This window comes from Trichomycterus rosablanca, chromosome 1, assembly GCF_030014385.1.
Source record: "Trichomycterus rosablanca isolate fTriRos1 chromosome 1, fTriRos1.hap1, whole genome shotgun sequence".
NCBI lineage: Eukaryota > Metazoa > Chordata > Actinopteri > Siluriformes > Trichomycteridae > Trichomycterus > Trichomycterus rosablanca.
In genome coordinates, this window is record NC_085988.1 from 13539355 (window position 1) to 13558373 (window position 19019).

The 19019-nt window shown below is 41.6% G+C and overlaps 1 protein-coding gene across 1 annotated transcript in view; it reads right to left on the reverse strand.

Moving 5' to 3' along the window:
* Window positions 1-3248: 3248 nt before the first annotated feature.
* Window positions 3249-19019, reverse strand: part of sncb (synuclein, beta) — a 47937-nt gene continuing 32166 nt past the window's right edge. Inside the window, exons 4-6 of the mRNA XM_063000052.1 lie at window positions 17378-17496; window positions 9889-9978; window positions 3249-4072 (exon numbers count right to left, since the gene is read on the reverse strand). Of these exons, the coding sequence (XP_062856122.1) occupies window positions 4040-4072; window positions 9889-9978; window positions 17378-17496 (242 nt within the window). The 3' untranslated portion in view covers window positions 3249-4039. The remainder of the gene's footprint in view (window positions 4073-9888; window positions 9979-17377; window positions 17497-19019) is intronic.

Sequence of the window (19019 nt, forward strand, 5' to 3'; positions counted from 1 at the left end):
AGTCACAAAACTTATATATACTTATGTATACTAAAATGTTACTGATATATTGAGCATACCATATTTCAGCTGATGAAATCACATTTAATGGTGATTTCAAGTAGATAAAGATCACTCCCACTGGGTCATCTTTTCAGCTAGAACAACAGTCGCTCTTCTGAGAAGCTCCTCTTAAGACTTTGAAATATGTCTGGTTTGCACTGCTAGTCAGTGAGCATGTGAATAATAATTACTTTGGGTTTAAATCATGAACTGTTCTGTTTATTTGCACAATACCTGCTGTGTCAGTGACGTTTTTGGTAGTCGACTGTGCGGTGCTCTTCAACCCCTCCAGAGACTTCTTAAAGGATGCCATGTTCTTCACAGATGGTTCTCGTGGATCAGCATGGCTTGTGTGAGCAGTCAAAATTCGAGTGGGAGGCAAGAATGCCTTTTAATACCCCACTGAGGTGCAGGGGGGCAGTTCAACCCTGATTATACACATGAAGTGGACAATAAAAATAGGCTTACGGGAGGAATGAAAACGATTTGCTTCTCTCAGCAGATTTTCTGTCTCTCAGCCAAACATCCTGTTTCTGGGGTACTGAGAGACAGAAAGGACGGGTGAGAAGAGGGGTGCAAATAGTAGATTCAGGAAGTATTCACACCCCTTAATTTTTGCACACTTTACTGTTTTGTAAACTTGATTTTAAATTTATACAATTACTAATTTTCTTTTATCCGTCAATCTCCCAAATCCTAATTAATAATCAAATAAAAAAAATCAATAACCAATCAAACCAAAATAGCTGAGTGAGATTCTCCCTTTTTACTGCACAGAAATGTATTCCAGGAAACAAAGGTTTCCGTTTCTTTGCCAGTTTGGGTTTTCTTTCAGACCTTCGGGACCCCCACAGGACCACTCCAGAGCAGGTATTATTTAGGTGGTGGATCATTCTCAGCACTGCAGTGACACTGACATGGTGGTGGTGTGTTAGTGTGTGTTGTGCTGGTATGAGTAGATCAGACAGAGTTTTTAAATACCGTGTCCACTCACTGTCCACTTTATTAGACACTCCTACCTAGTTGGTTCACTTTGTATATGTAAAGTCAGAGACGATCGCTCATCTATTGCTGCTGTTTGAGTTGGTCATCTTCTAGACCTTCATCAGTGGTAACAGGACGCTGCCCACGGGGTGCTGTTGGCTGGGTATTTTTTGGTTGGTGGACTATTCTCAGTCCAGCAGTGACAGAGGTGTTTAAAAACTCCAGCAGTGCTGCTGTGTGTGATCCACTTATACCAGCACAACACACACTAACACACCACCACCATGTCAGTGTCACTGCAGTGCTGAGAATGATCCACCACCTAAATAATACCTGCTCTGTGGTGGTCCTGGGAGAGTCCTGACCATTGAAGAACAGCATTAAAGGGGGCTAACAAAGCATGCAGAGAAACAGATAGACTACAGTCAGTAATTGTAGAACTACAAAGTGCTTCAGTATGGTAAGTGGAACTGATAAAATGGACATTGTATATATACAGGGGTTGGACAAAATAACTGAAACACCTGGTTTTAGACCACAATAATTTATTAGTATGGTGTAGGGCCTCCTTTTGCGGCCAATACAGCGTCAATTCGTCTTGGAAATGACATATACAAGTCCTGCACAGTGGTCAGAGGGATTTTAAGCCATTCTTCTTGCAGGATAGTGGCCAGGTCACTACGTGATGCTGGTGGAGGAAAACGTTTCCTGACTCGCTTCTCCAAAACACCCCAAAGTGGCTCAATAATATTTAGATCTGGTGACTGTGCAGGCCATGGGAGATGTTCAACTTCACTTTCATGTTCATCAAACCAATCTTTCACCAGTCTTGCTGTGTGTATTGGTGCATTGTCATCCTGATACACGGCACCGCCATTGGATGCACATGGTCCTCCAGAATGGTTCGGTAGTCCTTGGCAGTGACGCGCCCATCTAGCACAAGTATTGGGCCAAGGGAATGCCATGATATGGCAGCCCAAACCATCACTGATCCACCCCCATGCTTCACTCTGGGCATGCAACAGTCTGGGTGGTACGCTTCTTTGGGGCTTCTCCACACCGTAACTCTCCCGGATGTGGGGAAAACAGTAAAGGTGGACTCATCAGAGAACAATACATGTTTCACATTGTCCACAGCCCAAGATTTGCGCTCCTTGCACCATTGAAACCGACGTTTGGCATCGGCACGAGTGACCAAAGGTTTGGCTATAGCAGCCCGGCCGTGTATATTGACACTGTGGAGCTCCCGACGGACAGTTCTGGTGGAAACAGGAGAGTTGAGGTGCACATTTAATTCTGCCGTGATTTGGGCAGCCGTGGTTTTATGTTTTTTTGGATACAATCCGGGTTAGCACCCGAACATCCCTTTCAGACAGCTTCCTCTTGCGTCCACAGTTAATCCTGTTGGATGTGGTTTGTCCTTCTTGGTGGTATGCTGACATTACCCTGGATACCGTGGCTCTTGATACATCACAAAGACTTGCTGTCTTGGTCACAGATGCGCCAGCAAGACGTGCACCAACAATTTGTCCTTTTTTTAACTCTGGTATGTCACCCATAATGTTGTGTGCATTGCAATATTTTGAGCAAAACTATGCTCTTACCCTGCTAATTGAACCTTCACACTCTGCTCTTACTGGTGCAATGTGCAATTAATGAAGATTGGCCACCAGACTGGTCCAATTTAGCCATGAAACCTCCCACACTAAAATGACAGGTGTTTCAGTTATTTTGTCCAACCCCTGTATATATATATATACACAGTATCTCACAAAAGTGAGTACACCCCTCACATTTCTGCAAATATTTCATTATATCTTTTCATGGGACAACACTATAGACATGAAACTTGGATATAACACTTGGCACTTTGGGCACAATTTGGACATGTTCACTGTGGGGTGTACTCACTTATGTTGCCAGCTATTTAGACATTAATGGCTGTGTGTTGAGTTATTTTCAGAAGACAGTAAATCTACACTGCTATACAAGCTGTACACTGACTACTCTAAGTTATATCCAAGTTTCATTTCTATAGTGTACAGAGATGATGAATAATGGAGAGCAGTGCAGACTCTCAGTAGGTGATACTGGTTAAGTGGGAGGGTTAAGTGTTAGAAACAGCTCGGCTCTTCTCGTTGCTGTAGATACAACAGGGTAATTGGATACAGTTAGATTAAAAAAAGTATAAAAATGCAGAAACATAATTAAAAAGTAACGTGTTTTGGTTTTTGTTTTGTTTTATTTGTTTATTTACACAGAGGATTTGCTCGTCTTGCCTGACACAGAAACCTGTATATTGACATTTCCAGCATTGCGAAGCACTACTCTGACATCCATAGACACTTTTACAATAACTTTTAAAATCTTCAGTACACAAACACACGCCCACAAACGCACGAGCACGCACAAACAAACTGCTCATTTCTAACAGAGCTCACTGGAATGATTTTACAAGCAACTATAAAGTTACAATGTATAAAACTTGTACCTGAAAAACATTAAAATAACAACTTTATTATCGAAAAAATACAATTAAAAAAAGAAACCCACAAACAGGCATCATACACAGCTCTACACACATCTGTTTACCCCCAATATGGCATTGGAAGATCTGGAACATCTATTACACAGATACAAACACACGTACACAGGCACAAAGAGGCACGAAGGGCGAGCGAGTCGCGTTTCTTTGGGAGGGAATCAAGGAAACGAGATCTGGCGTCGCCCGGCAGTCGATAAAAAGAACTATACCCACCACGCTACAGGACATTTACAATAGATCATATTAAAAGTATATTTATATTTATTTATACATACAGATCTTATAGGAAGAACATGTTTAGCAGGAATAATTGGTTTTTTTTGTTTGTTTATTTGTTAAGTTTTTTTTTAAATGTATTTATTCATTATTATTTGTAACAGGGGTTATTGGAATGAGTTCGATGCTTGTCCTTTTATTGATAGAAACATTATTGTGCTGCTGGTCAGACGTTGTGTTGGAATGACTGCTTTATGCTTCAGGTTCGTAGTCCTGGCTCTGCTCCTAAAGAACATGAAACAAAGGCATGATTAATAAAACGTTTCTGAAGAGTAAAGTGTCAAAATACAACCCCAAATCAGAAAAATTTGGGACGGCATGGAAAATGCAAATAATAAAAACCACAAAAGTTTCTTACATTTACTTTGACTTTTATTCGATGTCAGACAGGATGAACCTGAGATATTTCATGTTTTATCTGCTCAACTTCATTTCATTTATTAATAAACATCCATTCCTGCATTTAAGGTCTGCAACACATTCCGAAAAAAGTTGGGACAGTAAAGCATTTACCACTTTGTAATGTTGCCGTTCCTTTTCACCACACTTAAAAGACGTTTTGGCACCGAGGAGACCAAGTGATTTAGTGTTTCAGCTTTTATGTTGTCTCCTTCTTCCTGCAAACACGTCTTACGATGTGCAACAGTTTGGGGTCGTTGTTGTCACATTTTCAAAATTCTCCACACATCCTCTATTGGGGACAGGTCAGGACTGCAGGCAGGCAGTACCTGTACCCTCTTCTTCCACAGCCATGCCTTTGTAATGTGTGCAGCAGGTGGTTTTGCATTGTCTTGTTGAAAAATGCTTGGACGTCCCTGGAAAAGATGACGTCTTGAAGGCAGCACATGTTGCTCTAAGATACTCTAAGATGTACTTTTCTGCATTAATGCTGCCATCACAGAAGTTTTATTGACCTTTGCGAAGGGCACTGACACCGTCCCATACCATGACAGACCCTGGCCATATTAACGAATGAAATGCAGTTGAGCAGACAAAACATGAAATATGTTTGAGTTCAAACTGTCTATGTAAAGTAAATGTAAGGAACACTGCATTTTTTTTTTATTTGCATTTTCCATACTGTCCCAACTTTTTCTGATTTGGTGTTGTACATACTGACGCCCTCATTTGCGTTTACCATAAGCTTTTTTTTGTTTGTTTATTTTTTTAAGTGACACTGAAACCAATGCAAGAAATGAAGGGTTAAGGGCCTTGCCCAGTGGTCCAGCAGTGGCAACTTGGCAGTGGTGAGGCTTAAACCAGTGACCATTTGACCTACTTCACTAGTCTAGTACCTTAACCACTAAGCTACCTCTCACAATTGTATGCAGAAGTGTAAGCACCCCTAAATGTCTTACTTCTTTCTGTCTTAGGACGCATTCACATGAGAAGCGTTTTGCGCTTCGTTCACTGCGAGCCTCGACTCAAATTGCGACTTTGTTCAGTGCTTGGCTTGAGCGGTGAGGTAAAACGTCATCAAAGTGCGATCATGAGACGAATCTGCATTTGTGTGGAATAACCGTCAAATCCATTTTGAATGCATTCACATGTGTCTGTGTTTAGCTGGAGTTTCCTCACTGTTTCACTTTTAAACTTGTGTTACAGCTTGGGGGACTGAGAAATTGTGAGAATCAGCTTTTCCGAGAGTCTAAAACGCTTATCGTTTCGCAGTCCAGCACTCATCACTGAGGGAGCATTTACACCATGAGCCTTACAAGTTCTGCTGTATTGTCCTCACTGTGTGGTGGTTTTATTTTCAAACTTGTGTTTTACAGCTCAAGGTGCTGAGAAATGGTAAAAATCAGCTTCTGCAGGAGAGTCTTATTGTGCATAACAAACATAACATGATTTAATGTATTAAAAGAAGGAGACAGGAACACTAAATTTGTTGTTCGTACAGACTGAGTCACTTTTACCACGTCATATCAAACAGTTCATCTCATTGGAGGCGCTTTGAAAAGGTCAGCGGCAAACGAGGTCGAAGTTCAATCAGGTGAACTTTAAGTCCAACGCAAAAAAAGCAGTCGATTAAGAAAACTATACCCACCACGCTACAGGACATTTACAATAGATCATATTAAAAGTATATTTATATTTATTTATACATACAGATCTTATAGGAAGAACATGTTTAGCAGGAATAAGTTGTTTTTCTTTTGTTGGTTTTATTTGTTAAGTTTTTTTATGTATTTATTATTTTTTTGTAACAGGGGTTATTGGAATGAGTTCATATTAAACAGTTCATCTCATTGGAGATGCTTTGAAAAGGTCAGCGGCAAACAAGGTCGAAGTTCAATCAGGTGAACTTTAAGCACTGCAGAAAGTGCAAAACTCCAACGCAAAAAAAGTGTGCAGTGCGACACGCAAAAGTGGTTTTGCCGCTTGTCATGTGAATGCGCCCCTACCCTTAGAAATCAAAAAACAAAAGAAGAAGCTTTTTAATGTAAAAGTCCGGCTTATACAAAAACAAACCCGTGAAGATTTTGCAGTTTTGATTGATATACTGTTGATATACTGATGATGTAACGTTAAGAGTTGTGCACTTCTGCATTCCCATTTTGGTACAGATGACTGATGTGTCAGTTTGTATTGATTGACAATCATCTGCAATCAACCTTGTGAGCATTAATTCGCTCCAGGTGGATGTTTTCCTATATATATCACGGTTTCTCCCTTTTTGGCTGTGTTTACGGTTGTAGTTTGCTTCCCTTGGTCCATGCCAAACAAAAAAATGATTCATTTTAGTTCTGGTTTGCAACCAAAACAAATCGAAATATGACGTACATATGTACACACAGGGCATGGAGATAAAATGGAAAATGGGATATTTTATAGGTCACATTTTTTTAACTGTTAGTTTTATGTTTTTAATATCACTGTCATTAAGAAAATTGTATCCACACTAGCACACCAGAGCTGACATCTTGAACTTGTGAGTTTAAATGCAGTTGGCTACTGCACACGTCAGAGGGGGCGTGTGTTAGTCTCGGCTCTTCTCAGTCAAAAGTGAAAAGTCAAGATCAGTAGAGCGGAAGTGTAATGCAACTGTGTAATTGGATCTGACTGGATAGGGAGAAAAATTGGGGGGGAAATGCAAAAAAAAAATGCAAAGAAAAAAAAGTCACCCCTGAAAGTATTTAAATAAAAAAATATTAATACAACAATGTTATTACTGTGGTAAAAAATTTGGTTTTATGGTTTAGAAATCAAAACACTGAAAGAAGCTTTTAATGTAAAAGTTATTTCAGGAATTTCAGTGCGTAAAGGCCAAGGGTGCAAACTTAAGCTGAACGCCCGTGACCTTCCATCCCTCAGACGGCACTGCATCAAGAACCGCCACTTAACAATAGCTCATATAACCACATGGGTGAGGGATTATTTTGGCAAACAATTGTCAAGCACTACAATACAGAGTTACTGCACAAATGCCACATCTAGGATGGACCATTACACAGTGGAAACCTGCAGTATCTGAGTGAACTTATTGATCACTACAGCCCAGCATGTTCACTTCGCTCACAAGATGCAGGGTTACTTATAGTTCCTAGAATTAAAAAGATCATGGCTGGTGGAAGAGCATTTTCTTACAAAGCTCCAAAACTCTGGAATAATCTTCCTGCATCTATCCAGGACTCGGAAACAGTCTCAATGTTCAAGTCTAGATTGAACACATATTTATTTACTCAGGCTTTAGATTAGTCTTTTTAAACTAAACAAACTGAGTTATGCTGTAATAATCAGGGGTGCCGGAGTCTAAAGATACTCTCTGTAAAACTGACTTTTTACTCTTAATGATTTCACATTGTAACTACATTTTCTGTTGTTTTACCCAGAGGTGGTTCTGATGGAAACCTGTTAACCCACCCGAGGTTAAAGACTGCAAGTCGAGACTGCAGTGCCAATAATGCTGCTTCTACTAGATGTGATGGGGGACGACCATGTATTTTTCAACAAGACAATGCAAAAATCACATGCTGCACACATTACAAAGGAATGGCTGCGGAAGAATAAGGTACGAGTACTGGACTGGTCTGTCTGCAGTCCTGACCTGTCCCCAATAGAGAATTTTGAAAGGAAAACTGCGACAACGACGACCCTGTACTGTTCCACATCTTAAGACGTGTTTGCAGAAACTCCTCGATGCCAAAACATCTTTTAAGTGTTGTGAAAAGGAATGGCAACATTACAAAGTGGTAAATGCTTTACTGTCCCAACTTTTTTTTTTAAATGTGTTGCAGGCCTGAAATGCAGGAATGGATGTTTATTAATAAATGAAATGAAGTTGAGCAGATAAAACATGAAATATCTCAGGTTCATCCTGTCTGCAATCAAATAAAAGTCAAAGTAAATGTAAAGAACTCTTTTCTGATTTGGGGTTGTAGATGCAAAAGAATTACTATGTACTAATCTATGAAAGTGATTAGTAAATGAAATAAAAAGGAAAACACAAGATTAATTCATGTCTTCATTGTCCAAATAAATGCATTATTAAAATAAGGGAGTGAAATAAAGAGTGAAATATGCTCTTTAAACTTTGAACATACTACAGGCATAAAAAGTGTAACAAAAGCAATTCATTTCAATTTAGAACAGCAAAATCATGTTTTGTACTGTTGTTATATTCAGCTCAGCCCCAATAAATATTAAAATCATTTTACAATAACTGACTTTGTTTCTCTTTTTCAACAGCAGGGGGCAGCAAAAGGCTACAACAGAGCCCTATCACACATGAACGGGAACAAGATCACATGGCAAATACAGTGATCACATGAACTTCAGGAAGAATCCATTCCTGCAGGGAGGAGGGGGATTTGTGCGTAATTACCCACAATACACGAGACCTTGGTCGTCACTACCACACCTTATGTAGTAGACGGTGAGGTAATGATGGACAAAGAAATTAAGGAGCAGGGTCTGATAACCCTTTTCCACCGATGCGGATCCGGCTCCGTTCTGGTTCGCAAACTTGATTTTGAACTGGTTCCGCGTGTTTCCACCGGAAAAAAAGAGGTTCCAGACAGCGAACTAGCGGGCCAATCTGGCACCACAGAATACTCGGTTTTCCAGCGCGAACCGTGAAGTCATCTGTGGGCGTGTCACAGTGTAGCGGTTTGGAGTGGACGCTTTCACATGGGACATTATAACATTTATATAACATTATAACAAGAATTTACACCACTTTCAGCTTTTAAAGTTCACCTGATTACATTTTGATCCGGTTTGCCGCTGATATTCACTGTTTCAAAGAGATGAACTGTGTGATATGACGTGGTAAAAGTGACCCGGACAGTACGAACAATGCTTAACGTGAAAAATAAAGCGTAACGTGGCATGTCGTACTAAAACTATGACCGATAAATTTGGGCAGTACAGAGCGCTTATAACCAGTAATAATGGAGAGAAATTGAGTGTTTGTGTCGTACTTTTAGTACATTCAGCCACGTTACACCATTTAGGTGAAGCTTTTTGTGGATTCAGAACTCAGAGCTGTATAAACACCACACGTGAAGTAAATCCAGCTAAACACAGATACATGTGGAGCTTTTATAGTGGATTTGATGGTTATTTCACACAGATGGATGTTCGTGTCGTGGAATTTTAGTGATGTTTTATCGTTCAAGCCGAGCGCTGAGCAAATCGGCTATTTGCGCTGAGGGTCACGGTGAAAGCGAAGCGCAAAATGTTTCTCACGTCAATAAACTAAAGAAAACAACAACTGCGACAAACACGTCTACGTCTTCTTATCACCAATAGTTGAGCGATGCTTTAAAATGAACATCTGTAACAACAGCACAAATGCTCACACATATGACTTTTTTAGCCATATCGCCCAGCCCTAAATTGAACCACTAGGCTACATAAAATAAACGATTAAAGCAGTAATTGCAACAAAAGCAAATGTTTTTTATGCACTTCAATGCAATTTCATTTACGTATGGATGTAGAACCACCAAGTGGACACACAGGATGTAGATTAAATACAAATAAATGCAGTGAAATTCTTGTTTTCCCCCTAGAACACAGAAGATCATTAAGTGTACCTGCTGATTCTCATCATATGCTTCCCCCTGTGGGTTCATCATGCCCTCTCCCATCTGCTCCTCAGTGGCCTCCTGTCCGTACTCCTCAGTCTACACATAAAACACAAAGAGATCACACAAGTCACACAATTAGATCTACTACGGAATCCACTATTTATGAAAGTGTAGGAATAATTATGTAGGGACGTTGAAAATAATCTACAGTGTTTAAAATACTTTACAAAAGTAAGCCCTTGTATATTTTTAAATGCTTTGATGTATGCCCAAGTACACTATGAACCCCATTTCCAGAAAAGTTGAGACATTTTTTAAAATGCAATAAAAAGAACAATCTGTGGTTTGTATTTTATCCTGAGTCTTTATTTAAGTGACAACATATAAAAGATTTCCTGTAATAGTGTCAGTCTAATGGCGGATTTGAACCCAGCACCCCTGTGTACCACACTGGTGCCTTTACTGGGTGAGCCACCAGACTATTTAAAAGCAGGACCCAAATGCTTAGCAGACTGATCGTGAAACCAGATAATTAAACTCAAAAAATAAAAGACTCTCTAAGTGAGAGACAGGAACTTGAGACAAGAGAGAAATGAGGTGAGAGTGAAAACTCTCAGTCCTCTATCTAGGTTACTGGCTGCATGTGTTTCTCGCATGAGACAAAGACCCAGCAATGTCTGCTCGCTTCTCTGTCTCTTTATAGGCCTGTGCACAGGTGTTGTGCATTAGGCCTGATTGCCAGCTCACTGTTGACCCCTAATGGCTGGAGTCTGCCTTGCCCCAAGACCACCCCTTTACATTTCCAGTGTTTTAACCGTTTGTCATTGTATTTTGTAAATATAAACACATTTCGAATTTGATAACATATTCCAAAAAAATTTTGGACAGAGGTGTGTTTATCACTGTGTTCCATCACCTTTCTATTAATGAGACTTTTTATGGTTTGGGAACTGAGGATGCAGGCCAATGAAGCACATGCGCTCTGTGTCTATAAAGCTACGCTGTTGCTGAACATGCAGAATTAAAATAAATCAGTGAAATTTTTCGGTGAATTTAGTAAAGCCCTATTTATAATGTAAATATGATCAATACAATTATCATAAAATATACAATCCAGCTTTTTTAAATATTAAAATATTCGAACCAGGACTGGTGCTGTGCCTACTACTGTTTTCCTTCACAAAATACAAAAGAATGAATTTGGATCTATCTCACATGCTGATTCTTTTATTCTTTAATTCCTGCCTGTCATATTTCTCAGAAACAAATGATAAACTAGTGATAATTGAGATGTTGGAGTAGCACACTGAGATAATGAGACATTTTTAAACTCTGCTAATTTTAGCTAATTAGAATAAGCTTCAGCGGCGTGTAATCCCAAGATCCCAACACAGCATGTTCTATCAGACATGCAATCTACATGCCATTACACAGTTTCCAAAATAGAGGCACTGCAATAAAAATGCAATAAAAATAGAATCTGTGATCTATTAATTCTTTTAAACTTTTATTTGACTGACGAAAGTATGAAAGGAATGTTTTTACTGATCAACTTCATTGTATTTTGCATGTCCTCCTTCACCACACCCATTGTCCTCTCCTTTTCAACACCCTACTCCTTACAAAACACTCACCCTTTCTCTGCCCAAACCATCTCATTATCTCCTTTCTTTGTCTCCAAAACATTCTACCTGCTCCCTTCCTTTAATACACCCCTTCCTAAACTCGTCCATCCTAGTCACTTCCAACGAGAATCACAGCATCGTCATCTCCGCCACTTCCAGCGCCACGCAAAGGTTGGTTTGTTTATTAGGATTTAAACGTCATGTTTTACACTTTGGTTACATTCATGACAGGAACAGTAGTTACTCATTACACAAGGTTCATCAGTTCACAAGGTTATATCAAACACAGTCATGGACAATTTAGTGTCTCCAATTCACCTCACTTGCATGTCTTTGGACTGTGGGAGGAAACCAGAGCTCCCAGAGGAAAACCACACAGAAAGGACCCGGACCGCTCCACCTGACATTTTTGGCATTTAGCAGATGCTTATGTCCGAAGCGACTTACAGCACTGTGACAATATACTGTCTAAGCAATTGAGGTTTAATTGAGGGTCTTGCTCAAGGACCCAACAGTGGCAGCTTGGCAGTGGTGGGGCTTGAACCAGCAACCTTTTGATTACGTATTTATTTATTAGGATTTTAACGTCATGTTTTGCACTTTGGTTACATTCAAGACAGGAATGGTAGTTACTCATTACACAAGGTTCATCAGTTCACAAGGTTATATTGAACACAGTCATGGACAATTCAGTGTCTCCAATTAGCCTGGCTGCATGTTTTTGGACTGTGGGAGGAAACCGGAGTTTCCAGAGGAAACACACACAGACTCCACACAGAAAGGACCCGGACTGCACCACCTGGGGATCAAAACCAGGACCTTCTTGCTGTGAGGCGACAGTGCTACTCTCTTAGCCACCGTGTCACCCTGCACCACGTAAATAAACACCAAGTCAGAGCACACTGTCCATAGATCAGTCCAAACTGTCAGTCTTTAAAAGCTTCATTGGAGAAGATATCGAAATTGATCACAGATCTTGTTCATTAGGTTGTAAAGCTTTGCTTCTTAAACTTTTTCGGCCACTGAGCCTATTTTAACGGCTCACTACAACCTAATTATTTAGCTATAATAATTGGGCTATAATTCCAGTACAGTACTGTATATTTTACAGAATTCTGGCTAAACGATTGTCTCAACGTAACTAAAAGTGGTGTTTGCACCAGAGTTGGGGTTTCGAATACATCGTATCAAATCTCAAATCTCAAATCTCCGACTGGGTTGGGCAGCTGCATGAACAACGACTGGCTGTTGTTCAGGGTTAGGGGTAAAAAGTCGGACCATAGGTCCTCATAACTGGTGCGACTGCGGCCCCTGCTGGCTGACTGATGCTGCCTGCACAGGGCTGAGGAATAATGCTGATGGGGGTGTGGCCCTCCGTGTGCTCGTCGGTGTACGAACTCGACTCGTGCAGGTGAAAAATGCAGTCTGTACTGACTGTACAGGCGTATGTCAGTTGAGAGGCGTCCTCAGTCAGCGGTGAATGGTGAAATCAGTATAGAGGACGCAATCAGGGTAATTGGGCACGACTAGATTAGGGGAGAAAATTGGGGAAAAAGTGGGAAAAATTAAAAAAAAAAGTGGTGCTCGGGTGGTGCAGCAGTCTAATGCGCTCGCCCACCACAGCTGTGCTATCGACAGCGACAGTACTGGTTTTAACTGGACGTTGGTAGCTGAAAGTACTACATTGACGTTTTTGGCATTTAGCAGATGCTTATGTCCGAAGCGACTTACAGCACTGTGACAGTATAATGTCTAAGCAATTGAGGTTTAAGGGTCTTGCTCAAGGACCCAACAGTGGCAGCTTGGCAGTGGTGGGGCTTGAACCAGCAACCTTCAGTTTACTAGTCCAGTACTCTAACCACTAGGCTACAAAGTATGTGACGTAAAGGTTGTTGGTTTTAACTCCACCACTGGCAGGGTGACAACGCAGACCTTTGGCTGTGCAGATTTAGCAGGGTTGCAATTATAGCTCCTGCAATAAGGACACTAGCTGGCTGGTCAAGACGCCTGCACAGGGGGCGGTTGAGACTACGCATCTATGAGTCCCTCCTCAGTCAAAAGGTCAAATCAAAAGAAATTGGATATGTCTAGATTGGGGGGAAGAAGGGGAACAATCTTCATGCTGCTGATATTTCATGACCATGAGATTAGCTGCAAATTAGATGAACAGCCCATCCGAATGAAATTCCATTTTCTGCGTTCTATTCAGGGTCACGGTGGGTCTGATTTACTGGGTGAAAGGCAGGAAACACCCAGTCCATTACAGGGCAAACACACATACACACACTCATATCTAGGAGCACATTAGTGTCTCAAATTAACCTGACAGACACGAGGAGAACATGCAAACTCCAGAAGGGACCCGGACCGCTCCGCCTTGGAATTGAACCCAGGATTTTCTTGCTGTAAAGCAACAGTGAACCCAGGACCTTCTTGCTATAAAGCAACAGTGTGCTAAGCCGTAGCCTAGTGGTTAAGGTACTGGACTAGTAACTGTAACTGTTATGTAAGTCGCTTTGAAAAAAGGTGACTGCTAAATGCCAAAAATGTAAATGCCACCCTCACCACTTCATAAGTGGGATTAATTTGTTCAGAATTGCATATAAACGGTTTGTTAAAAGTCTTGTTATGAACCTGTGTGCAACTCAGACGACCCCACATGGGTCCCAATCCTAAAGCTGAAAACCACTTTACTGGTTTAATTGTGTTACCAGAATTATCAGATTACTAAAAGATTAGATTAGTCCTAAATTGGTGTGTCAGGGTAATTTAAAGGGAAATTCCAACAACAGAACAGAATACCATTACATATTGATATCAAAGTGACATTATGGATGGGCAACTCCTAAATAATGACCACATGCTTGGCTTTCCTGTTAGTAGTGTCTAGCATATTACGCACATAGCTAGATAACCCTCAGCAAGGTCAAACGTGGGGAAGGGGGAAGAGGATATGAAAAACAGATGAAAGGAGAGAGATGCTATTTCTGTGTAGATGAACGGCATGTCGGTGTATTACATGTAAAGCGATAGTGTACTGTAATCTTAGATCTGCTGCTCTTTCTCTACACATAATTCAGCCATTGTTCATAAGCCTTTCATAATGCCTGTTCACCTAGCAAGTTTTGCTGTATTTTCCTCACTGTATGGAGGTTTTACTTTCAAAAAGCTTATTGTGGCTTAATGTATTAAAAGAACGACACAGGAAAACTAAACTTCTCTTAATTATTACTGCTCATAAGTTCTCTCCACTAATGAAATTCCTCGCTTGTTGTTTTAGTTTTGTTCACGTTAAGCATTGTTCATACGACCCGAGTTGCTTTTACCGTGTTGTATCAAACTGTTCGCCTTATTGGAGGAGCTTTGAAGAGGTCAGTAGCAAACTGGGTCTGAGTTTAATCAGATTTAACTTGGACAGCACAACACGGCAAAAGTGCTCTCAGAGAAACGCAGCGGTAAGCTAAGCGGCACCACCACACTTCACAGGAAACAACAGCACAGTCGGCGAAAATGTGAACCGCTTCTTATGTGAATGCGCCCTGACCCTTCTAACGACTGGTTAGCGTGGGGAAGCTCCCTTGGAGAGAGACTAATGGTGGTTAGCTACTTGCCCTGTCCTCCGAAAAAAATACACACAGGAGACGACCAGTGCAGGGTAATGGAGAATATTTTTTAGGCATAGGAGCACCCACACTTCCACTCATCACACTCCAGGATAGCAGCAATACAGTACAACAGTCAGGCTACAACCCAAGCTAATCACCATGCGTGCTTATCCATCGATGTCTGAACACTCTCTCGCACAGGAATGCACATGCTCATACCACTTAAAGGGACCGATACACTCTAACGAACCCTCGGTTGAGCAGCAACAGTCCTGGTTTTACCTGGCCAGTGGGAGCTCAGTGGTTAAAGTACTACATTTACATTTCCAGCATTTAGCAGATGCTTATATCCAAAGCGACTTACAGCACTGTGACAGTACACAGTCTAAGCAATTGAGGTTTAAAGGTCTTGCTCAAGGGCTTGGACCAGCGACTTTCTGATTAAAAGTCCAGTAACCACTAGGCTACAAAGTACAAGACCTTCAACTTTGAATTGCTCAGATTGTGGGGCAATGGTGGCACTGGGCACTTGAGCCAGATCCATAGCCCTCAAATGCCAGAAATCTGAATGCAGTGTAATTCACACAGGCAGTAAATAAACTGTATGTTTTTAGCGATGGTAAGAGCTCAGTGGTTTGGGTACTGGGCTAGTGATCAGAAGGCTGGTAGTTCACATCCCCATCCTGACAACTTGCTTAAACTTTATTCAGTCAAAAACCTAAAAAAAAAAGTCAAAACATTGACATACACTTGTAAGGGGCATGAATGTCATGACAGTTCTGGAACTTGTGTTCTGGGATAATGATTTCTGCAAATGTTATTTTCTGTGACTGAATAACTGGATCTACATAACTTAAAACACATAAAACACTCAGTAAGCAGAACAAACTGTAATCCTATTTCATATATTTCTCCTCTTCTCCAATTCTTGCTCTGGTCAAAGTCGGTGGCCACTTCTTTTCACCTGTCATATGTTGATTCTCATAGATGGAACCCCCTAAACCTCCCTCCATTTAGCATGACCTAGTGTTAGACAGCACAGCTAAGATTCAAACTCTAGAGCTCAGCAGGTTAGTAGCTTTCAGCAGGTATGGGCTAGTACATTACACGACTGCGCCGCCCAAAGCACCCAACAGTATGTAAACTTTAAACTTTAGCTTTTTATTGTGCGGCAAATATGCATATATACACAGATCAGCCATAAAATTAAAACCACCTCCTTGTTCCTAAACTCACTGTCCATTTTATCAGCTCCACTTACCATATAGAAGCACTTTGTAGTTCTACAATTACTGCCTGTAGTCCATCTGTTTCTCTACATACTTTTTTAACCTGCTTTCACCCTGTTCTTCAATGCTCAGGACCCCCACAGGACCACCGCAGAGCAGGTATTATTTAGGTGGTGGATCATACTCAGCACTGCAGTGACACTGACATGGTGGTGGTGTGTTAGTGTGTGTTGTGCTGGTACGAGTGGATCAGACACAGCAGCGCTGCTGGAGTTTTTAAATACCGTGTCCACTCACTGTCCACTCTATTAGACACTCTTACCTAGTTGGTCCACCTTGTAGATGTAAAGTCAGAGAGACGATCGCTCATCTATTGCTGCTGTTTGAGTTGGTCATCTTCTAGACCTTCATCAGTGGTCACAGGAAGCTGCCCACAGGGCGTGTTGCTGGATAATTTTGGTTGGTGGACTATTCTCAGTCCAGCAGTGACAGTGAGGTGTTTAAAAACTCCAGCACTGCTGCTGTGTCTGATCCACTCATAACAGCACAACACACACTAACACACCACCACCATGTCAGTGTCACTGCAGTGCTGAGAATGATCCACCACCTAAATAATACCTGCTCTGTGGTGGTCCTGTGGGGGTCCTGATCATTAAAGAACAGCATGAAAGGTGGTAACAAAGCATGTAGAGAAACAGATGGACTACAGTCAGTAATTGTAGAACTACAAAGTGCTTCTATATGGTAAGTGGAGCTGATAAAATGGACAGTGAGTGTAGAAACAAGGAGGTGGTTTTAATGTTATGGCTGATCAGTGTATATCAAAATGTGGATTTTGTATCTCTACACCTGTACTTAGGGCAGGATAGAATCAAACTAAGAGTAAATGCACTTGGCAGCTTGGCAGTGGTCAGGCTTAAGCCCTCAGCCTTCTAATCAAAAGTCCAGCACTAAAACCACTAAACCATGACTGCTGTTTGAAATATTCATATTATATTACATATAAACATAAATTGGACAGTAGCAAACATACAGTCATGTCGGTGGGGAACTCGTCTTTCTTCATGAGGCCGGTGGCAGCAGCAATGTTTCCGGCTCCGGAGAGGACCACCCCGCCCAGCTGAGACGCCTGCTCCTTTGTCTTCTCAGCCACTGATGGAGAAAACACACAGATCAATGAAAACTGGGCTGTTCGAGTACCGCCAGCGAAAAGTGCAAGTGAAGTGGTGCCCGAGGAAAGTAACCCCATTTAATCAGCCGCTGTTAATGGACCGGGTGTATTTACAGTAATGCTAAATGTGTGTTGGAGTTCTACTTAGGATATTATTGATCCTGGTATCATAATATGCCTTTTAAATCATAATATTTCACAAGGTGTTTTAAAGTGGATAATGCTTTTACTAGGTTAAGCATCTTTATGCTACATCATCAAGCACGAGTCTGAAGTTGTTTATTCCTTTCACATAAGTTCTATTTAAAAGTAACCAGAAAGAGCCACTCAGGTGGCGCAGCGGTAAAAACACACGCTGCAACCGGAGCTGGATCCTGAGTACGTCATTTCTCTTGATGACTCCCAGATCAGACCATCTGATCATGTAAGAAGCCTTGGTGTTGTCCTGGATAACCAGCTGACCTTCTCTCCTTATATAGCCAACATGACGAGATCGTGCCGGTTCCTCCTGTACAACATCAGGAAGATTCGGCCATTTCTCTCCAGGGAAGCTACCCAGATTCTGGTCCAATCACTTGTATTCTCACGGTTGGACTACTGCAACTCCCTCCTGGCAGGAGCTCCCATGTCCACTATTAAACCTTTGCAGCTCATCCAAAATGCAGCTGCCCGTCTGGTTTTTAAACAGCCCAAACACTGCCACATCACCCCACTGCTGCGTTCTCTTCACTGGCTTCCTGTAGCTGCCCTCATTCAGTTTAAAACACTGATGCTCGCCTACAAAGCCAAAAATGGACCAGCCCCAAGCTACCTTCGTGGTCTAATCAAACCCTGTTCTGTAACACGCAACCTCTGAGCCACTAGTCTCGCTCGACTTGAGCCTCCACCCAGGACTAAAGGAAGACAAGCATCAAGGCTCTTCTCTGTTCTAGCACCCAAGTGGTGGAATGAACTTCCTTTGTGTGTCCGAACATCTGAGTCTCTTGCTGCCTTTAAAAAACGATTAAAATCTCTTTAGCACTTCTGTATGTCGCTCTGGATAAGAGCGTCTGCTAAATGCAGAAAATGTAAATGTAAATGTTGTTCAGATGGGCGGGACTAAGGTCGGAATTGGGTCTCTCTCTGTCAGAATGGTGCGGTTATGACCTCTGCTGGCTGATTAGAGGCGCCTACACGGAGATGAGGAAGGAGTGCTCTTAGGGTGTGTCTCTCCGCACGCAACGCTACGTGGCGCAACACTCATCAATGTGTGGGTGGGTAGATGCATACGGCTTGCTGCTCACGTGTCGGAGGGGATGTGGGTTAGCTTCGATCTCCTCGGTCAGGGCAGGGATCGGCAGAGGCAGAGAGGAGGCGTGATGCAAATTGGGCAATTACACGCGCTAAAAATGTGGAGAAAATGCATAAAAAAACCAGAAACCAGAAGTAACGGTAACGGTAAAGTAACCAGAAAGCAAAAGCTAACCCGGTAAAAAAAAACTGCCCAAACCAGCTTAGAATGGTT